At 50.1% G+C, this 7,711-nt stretch overlaps 3 protein-coding genes across 3 annotated transcripts; 2 read left to right on the top strand and 1 right to left on the bottom strand.

Annotated features, from left to right (window-relative positions):
• The first annotated feature begins 279 nt into the window (after window positions 1–279).
• C8Q69DRAFT_475293 (putative 30S ribosomal subunit S4) lies at window positions 280–2,110 on the top strand. Its single transcript, XM_028631190.1, has 3 exons — window positions 280–375; window positions 443–877; window positions 932–2,110. Exons 1-3 carry the CDS (start codon window positions 337–339, stop codon window positions 1,820–1,822), a joined length of 1,365 nt encoding a protein of 454 aa, XP_028482808.1. The 5' UTR covers window positions 280–336; the 3' UTR covers window positions 1,823–2,110.
• Window positions 2,111–3,554: 1,444 nt separating this feature from the next.
• C8Q69DRAFT_61295 (hypothetical protein) lies at window positions 3,555–5,174 on the top strand. The gene is made up of 6 exons (XM_028633836.1): window positions 3,555–3,805; window positions 3,875–4,095; window positions 4,160–4,208; window positions 4,270–4,407; window positions 4,481–4,735; window positions 4,837–5,174. Exons 1-6 carry the CDS (start codon window positions 3,691–3,693, stop codon window positions 5,031–5,033), a joined length of 975 nt encoding a protein of 324 aa, XP_028482809.1. The 5' UTR covers window positions 3,555–3,690; the 3' UTR covers window positions 5,034–5,174.
• A 373-nt stretch (window positions 5,175–5,547) lies between these two features.
• On the bottom strand, window positions 5,548–7,420 carry C8Q69DRAFT_475297 (putative pyruvate dehydrogenase E1 component alpha subunit). Its single transcript, XM_028631191.1, has 4 exons — window positions 7,190–7,420; window positions 6,991–7,124; window positions 6,468–6,922; window positions 5,548–6,397 (listed from the first exon to the last, which is right to left on the bottom strand). The coding sequence occupies exons 1-4, from the start codon at window positions 7,310–7,312 to the stop codon at window positions 5,892–5,894; spliced, it is 1,218 nt and encodes a 405-aa protein (XP_028482810.1). The 5' UTR covers window positions 7,313–7,420; the 3' UTR covers window positions 5,548–5,891.
• Window positions 7,421–7,711: the final 291 nt, after the last annotated feature.

Raw genomic sequence — 7,711 nt, forward strand, 5'->3', positions numbered from 1 at the left:
TGCAGGGACCAACCCGTGGTGGACCGCCTTCATGATCGCAGCCACCCAAACAAGGTAAGTATGAAGAAAAGAAAGAAGAAAAAAGTCCAAAAGAACGGCGGGTGGGCGAAGTATTTATGCCTGTCGAGGGCCACGCTAAATTAAGCGAGTTTCTTACAAGGACCCTGATTGGGTGCCAGTTTGCGGCTGTGATGAGTAATCGTCATGTGATCAAACCTCCGCGGACCGCCGATATGCATCACGTGAGATCGGGCTCCCAGTGGCTTTTCGAAGTTTTGATGCCGGTGAATAGCTAGGAGAGCAGGAAGTCGACTTGCTGTCTCAACGCCGCCCATCATGAGAAACAGGGCTACGACGCCTTTGAAAGGCGGGGCGGTAAGCCTAAGTTTTCCTTCGTCTGAATTATTGGTATTTCTTTGCTAATCTGGTCATGCCGTTATAGAAAATCCGACAGTCATGGAGCAAGTACAACTTGTATAACCTCAACCGTTTTCGAAACCCACCAACCGCCAACAAGACTTTCTTCCAGCAAAAATGGGCAGCCAAATCAATTGCTCGATCATACCACGGTGAACAGGTCCGGGAGAGCCAATGGGAGCGCATGTTCTCCCGTCGGTTGCGCAGTGTCGTGCCTATGAACCCTTCTCAGTTGGCTCAGGACGATGGCTCGCAGATTTCTGCAGGCCGTGGATCTGGCCTGGAAAAGCCTGGTCGCAGATCTGCCTCGTCTGTTCCACGAACTCCCTTCACACAGATGACTTTCGCTCCCTTGGAACGGCGGTTGGATGTAGCAATCTTCAGAGCTATGTTCGCTAGCAGCACCAGACAGGCCCGCCAGTTTGTCGTCCATGGAGCTGTCACAGTCAACGGGAAGAAGGTACAGAATTGAGCTTATGGAGATTGCTTGCAATTAATACTAACTCGGCCCCAGATGAAATTCCCCGGCTACCTATTGAACCCCGGCGATCTCTTCCAAGTCGACCCAGAAAGAGTCATGTTTGCCACCGGTGCCCCGAAAGATAAGCATGAACGTCGCGAAGGACGTCTTGCGAAAAAGTCCGCTGCCGCTGCTCAAGAGGCCGAAGAAGCAAATGCGGAAGAAGAGGCGGCTAAGGAAGCCAAGGATGAGGAGAAGCCAGAGGATGCCAAGGACGAGGATCCTCGGGAGACGTTGAAGACGCTCCTTGCCCAGGCCAAGACAATCATGTCGAGCAGCAAGGATGTTCTTCCGGCGAAGCGCAAGCAGGAGATCCGAGGCTTCCAAAAGGCTGTCAAGAGAGTCCTCTCGCGATCCCAGTCGAGCAGCGTGCTCACTGACAACCTGGAAGCTCAGTTCTCCGAGCTGACCTCTCTTCTCAGGGCGAAGAGAGCCGAAAAGGTCGAAGCGAAGGAGTCCAAGTCGGAAGGCGCTTCTGCCACCGAGTCTACGAAGTCAGCGAATGCTGCTACGGCTGCATCAGATGCCAAACCCGGTGAACAGCTTACTGAGGCGTTCCGAAAGGCCGCGCTGGATCCGGAGGGCCTGGATGGGGAATCCGCTTCAGAGCTCTCTGACGTCGAGTTTGACGTGTTGAAGCGCGCCCTTGAACAGCTTCGTGACAACCCTATCGACAGCACCAAGCCCTACGCGACCCCGTGGCGCCCGCGTGACTACATGAGTGCGTTTGCGTTCATCCCGAAATACCTTGAAGTGAACCAGAACATCTGTGCTGCAGTGTATCTAAGACACCCCGTTGCACGTCCCGGCTTTTCGGAGGTTCCTACACCATTCGGAGAGGGTGTTGGTACCGCCGCATTTGCCTGGTATCTCAGGCGGCGGTAGATGCCTCGGAGGGAGATGTTCGTCGTTATTATACCTTTATTCTCTGTTTTCAGGACGTCTGTATTACTGGGTAGTTCTTTTTCCGCTTCTGCTCATGGATGTGGACGTCAGGCGAGCTGTCTTTGAGCCGCTATTTCCGGAGTTGATATGAGCACATCTGTACAACATGACCATGGCGACCGTGTAAATGCATCGAATAAGGAACCAATCTCTCATCTGATTCGTCTCTGACGATATTTTTGACACAACGTCTGTCTATGCGTTAAGCAATGGTATCCCTTTCCGAGGTTTGGCTTTGAAACCCGGCGAGAGCTGCAGCAGCAGTCCGTAGAATTACCATACAGTAGTCCCTGCCTCCTCGATTGCCAGGAAACCCCAGTTCCAATGCGTATCTATCGCAATGCGTAATCCAACGTCCTGACTGAGTCTCAAGACATCGCCCTCATCTCTATATTGTCCGCAAAGGTGACATCGTCCCGAAGCTAGGTAATGCCCTCGACTGCTACGGTTCGGATGGTCCTGTGCTAAAACATGTACTGTTTACCGATGGTTTCACGAGAGACCTAAAAACACAAGTCTTGGCTGCAACGCCAACTTCTTCATTCGGCAGGATACTGCTCAGAATCGATGAAAGGTTATCGAGCACTGGTTTTTCAGTTGCGAACTCGTGCGCGTGTAAGCATCTCAGAAGACATCAATTGCAAGATCGTCATAACACTCATCGTAGCTCATGTGGACGAATATTAACTACATTTTGAATTCATGCACAGTTCCGGAAAACCCCCTATCTAGTTTTGTTTACGGCCGTTTCTGATCGTCGAGGCCAGAAACAGGTGAATAATATGCTCACCGAAAGAGATCTAACTATTGTCCCAGAAGAGCTTGACTAAGATTGGAGGCCTGGATCGTACTTCATGGATACTGCCAACTAGAGGTGAAGATCTTGAAACGTCGTGCGATTCAAAGCTGAAGTGGCGCCATGTGAGAACCCTATTCTTCCTTCTCCGAAGCTGGCCATTGCTGCTACAGGTAATAGCCTAGTTATTCTGATAGCCAGCCGCTTACTGCGTGCGGCCCCTTCGCACGGGGCCGTTTGAGGTCGAGATATTTCAGCAGTCGGGCGTTTCATCCTTGCCCGTGAACCCTCAGAAAGCAAAGATACCACCGAGCAGAACCCTATGAAGCACGGTTTTTCATAGATGCAACTTCCGGTTAGTATAGCACGGAGCGAATGACTCTGGCGAGACAGGGTACATTGATACCGCTGTCCATTTTCTTAGCCCTTGGGGGACCTTCTAGCGTGAGCTTGAGAGGGCCATGATTCTCGACTCGGGATGCAAGAACAGGACAGGACAGGACGTTTATGCTTCTGGTCTCAGATGTGAAAGACCTACTCCTGGCGCTTATTCCTTCCAAGTGTTCCTCACGATGGGCTCCTGCAGTATCAATGGTTTGACCTTTGATCGATCTCGGAGGTCTGACTATAGCTGCACTAGGGCTGTAATCGGATAGGTCCCGATCGGCTTGATTCAAGTCTTTACCCAACTCCAGCAATGGATAAGACTTCAAAACATTCATGATACAATTCTCCACCATGGCGGGAATGAAAAAGGATTGTGAAGCCGAAGGAAATACCGATTAAACGGCATGCCTAAGCGGGAAGGGGCAATATCCTCACTATGTAGAAGGGGTACTTAATGACGATGGCCGGCTTCAGTCCCCTCGTTTTTTCTTGATCATCGTGGTTGAGCCAGATCTCCAGTGTAGTGTGTTTATTTCTTTCATTTCAAAACTTTCATTCTCCATATATTTTTTTCTTTTTTTTTTCTCATTCACCCGTGCAGGTCACGGCATATTCATTCTTCGCCATGTATTATCCATGTCTTGTTGCACTCTTTGGCCTTGCTGCGGGCGTCCACTCCCACGGAGTAATTCTAGCAGTTGCGGGAGAAAAGGGATCCCCGGACAGTCAAGGTTTCCTTGGTAAGTCTATCTGTTGGAGCTCTATCTGTACTGAAGGTCCATACGTGATACTGATTCTTGCTATCCTAGTGAACACTACTCTGCCAAGGAACTGTATCAACATCAGCCCTTGTCAGCAGGACACTACCATCCTTCGTGATGAGGAGATGAACCAGAATATCGTCAACACCTGTGGTCGCACTGAGCTTGCGGGCAATGTTGATGTCGGTCAGGAGACTGAGAAGGAACTCGCCGCCAACCGGGTAACATCAGTCCAGAAGGGCTCAACTCTAGCGGTTACGATCCATCAGGTGGGTTGCTTTCTCAAAGAATTATATATATTTTTGTTGGTGTTTACTGACCTGCTCCTTTAAGGTCAATGCTGATGGTGCCGGCCCTTATACCTGCGATATGGACCCGACGAGTAAGTCCAAGGCCACCCAGTTGTTATTGCGAACCCGTATCTTAACAAACGTGACGTATAGGCAACTCTTTCTCTACGAATGAGTTCATCAAATTGCAAGTGTCGAACAATGTCCCCGGCAAAAACGGTCTCTCTCAAGCCAAGTTCCAGAACTTCACCATGAATGTCCAGTTGCCAGACAACCTAAACTGCACTGGAGGTAAGATATACTAAAGACGACTGGGGATCCCAACACCCTGTCCCATGGGATATCCTTGCTGACTCCGAAATAGCTTCTACTGGAAACGTCTGCACCATCCGCTGCAGAAACAATGCCCTTGCAGGCCCGTTCGGTGGCTGCTTCGCTGTCAAGCAGTCGGACGGTACTGGTCGTACGAACTCCACTCCTGAGGCGATTACCACGGCCGCATCGCTGAGCGATATCCAGTCACAGATTGATGTCGACCAGCAAGACATTGGCGCTGCCCTTGAAGCTGCCAAGGAAGCCACCGCTGCCGGCCAGGATCCCAGCCTAGCAGAGATTTCCGGTTAGTAAATATCATGTTCCTTCTCTAGTATTGTCCAACAAGCTATGCGGACCATAGCAATCTTGCTCAAACCAATAACTAACAATGCATGTCTAATTTAGCTCTCGCAACCAACGTTGCAGCTACTCCTGCAGCTACTCCCGCGGCCAGCAGCTCAGCTTCCAAGAAGCACAAGGGCAATAATGGCAACAAGAATAACAACAAGGCCAACAAGGGCAACAACCAAGATAACCAGAACAACCAAAGAAACCAGCGCGGACGAGTCCGCCGCATTCGCTCCCCCGGCTTCTATTCGTGAAGTCCCACATTATTCTCTCCTGATTTCAACAGTCAACCGTAGCTTTACAGAAGAGAATAGATAGATGGAGGATGAACGAATGGGTGGATAGTCTAGCACTTGATTTTGTTTTGTATTCTGGTTATATAGGTAGTTTTCTAAAGCAACTCGAGATTATTTTTAACATGGTTCGACTTTATTTGTATTTTTCGTTCTATTCTCTCTTTCGGTCCCTACCTACCTAACGTTTATGTGGAAATACTGCACTGTATTGTTAACAACATTAACGCATGGAGTATCTCGTTACACTGCCTGTTCATAGTCTGATTCTTTTACTTTTACTCTAGATAGAGTATTCTTACTGTGCTCTCGATCTTCGTTTGAGTCAAGTATGGATCATGTATAGTACCGATTATCATCAAAGAAATTCTTTTTTTTGTTGAAAGTTACATGTGTAATAATCCGATGTCAAACTACAGGAGAGAAAAATGGCTAGAGGATGTGGAAAAAGGCCCAGGAAAACAGCAAAGCAGATCTGGATTAGGAAGATTGTTAAGGCTTTTTTACGCAGGATCAGGATCAGGATCGAATGCGAGGTTCGTTTCTTTATTGCGTGTTCATATCATGAGAATATGTGTATATTAATCTTGCATAAAGGAGGAGATGAGATGCACCTTTTATCTACGCGAGATGACGCAGATTAGGTTACATAAAAAGATAAATGGTTAGTTAGGGATTGATGGCTAAATTACAGATGACTACGTAGGATGCGTTTCGCTTTTCACTCAAGCTTCCGAGATTCACCCCGGCTCCTGTCTCCGTCTCCGTCTGTTGCGTCCACATTCATGGCATTAAAGAAGAGGGTCTCTGAGACAGCATCTAGTAGTAGAAGGTCTCGTCGACGGTGCGGCCTCTCATCCAGCGGGGCTCACTGCCACGGACGTAGATGTCCTCGTACAGGATGCGAGGGGTGGGGTCTGGGGCAGCCATCTGCTCAGCCTCGGCGACCTCAGCGTCAACGTTGGCACGGGCCTCCTTGTCGATACCCTTGAGCTCCTCCTCGGTGACGACCTTCCAGTCGAGCATCTTCTGCTTGAGACCGGCAATGGGGTCGTTGGTGCTGCGCATGCGCTGGATCTCCTCACGGCTACGGTAGGTGGTACCCGGGTCGGACATGGAGTGACCACCGTAACGGTAGGTGACGAATTCGAAGACCAGAGGTCCCTTGCCAGAGGTGGTGTACTCCTTGCCGTACTGGACGGCAGCCTTTGTAGCAAGGACATCCATACCGTTAATCTTCAGACCAGGGATGTACTGGCCACGCTTGTAGTAGTCGGTGAGGGCGGAGGAACGAGCGGCGGAAGTACCCATACCGTACTTGTTGTCTAGTTGAAAGTTAGTCTTCTGCAATGTACCGTCAAAGGGCATCTTGTAGGAACTTGGGGGTAAACGTACTCTCACATCCAAAGATAACCGGAAGGTTCCACAGCTTGGCCATGTTGAACGCCTCGAAGACCTGACCCTGGTTGGAGGCACCGTCACCGTACAGGACGATACTGGTGGACTTCTCCTCATTGTACTGCTGGGCGAATGCCAGACCAGCACCAACGGGAACCTGGGCACCGACGATACCGTTACCACCGAAGAAGTTGTGGGTGAACATGTGCATCGATCCTCCCTTGCCGTAGGCGATACCCTCGCGACGGCCCAACAGCTCTCCGATGATGGACTTGACGGTAGCACCGCGCATCAGCGCATAACCGTGGCATCGGTACGCGGTGATGACCTTGTCGTCTCTGTCAATTCCGTGTTCGATACCGGTGGCAACCGCTTCTTGGCCGGTCGACAGATGGCAGAAACCTCGAATCTTCTTCTCCTTGTACAGACGGTCGGCGGCCAACTCCATACGTCTACAGCAGAACACAGGTTAAAGACGGTCTCCCCAGGGATACACGATCTATCTCTCGATGATGCCTACCTGGTCGCAACCATATCGTAGTACATCTGCTTCAGCTCCTTCTTGGTGGTCTGCAAGGTGTATGGAGGCGGGTCGAGCTCGTAGGTCTCGAAGCTCTCGTCGGAGAGCGTGACAGTGAAGGGCTTGTCATCTTCCTACACGGCAAGAACAGGTCAGGTCGTGGTTGTCCCACGGAGAGAAGCGAGTTTGGTCGACGTACCTGGGGAATATCCTCAGCATGCGACGAAGCAGCATCAGTGGTGACAGATCGACGAGCAAGAGGAGCAAAGGCGTGACGCCTGAGCGGCGCAGCCTGGCGCGCCCAGATGGATCGCGAAAACATGACGGAGAGAAGGATCGGAGACAAATGAAGGGCGATCCACGAGGAAGAAACAAGAAAGATAATATAATAATATCTCTCTCTCGCGCTGGGATGTTGGGGATCTTTAGTTCCCCGTCGGGATTCGGCCGCCTTGCCGATTAGCTAAGCTACCCTTCCTCTTGGGGCCGCCGGTGTGCATATTATCATGCTTGTTATTTGGTTGTTTTTTTATTTTTATTTGGGGAGAGTTGTCTTGTCATTATTTAATACTTTGTTGTCGACTTTGCTCTGACAGTCTAGATACACTTGCCTGTCGAGACCTGTAGTCTCCCAACACGGGGATGCTTCTGTTTATCCAGCAAGAAGTGAAGTTGCTCATTTTAAATACACTCGAAGACAATAATAATATTCACCCGGTCT

This window comes from Paecilomyces variotii, assembly GCF_004022145.1.
Source record: "Paecilomyces variotii strain CBS 101075 chromosome Unknown C8Q69scaffold_10, whole genome shotgun sequence".
NCBI lineage: Eukaryota > Fungi > Ascomycota > Eurotiomycetes > Eurotiales > Thermoascaceae > Paecilomyces > Paecilomyces variotii.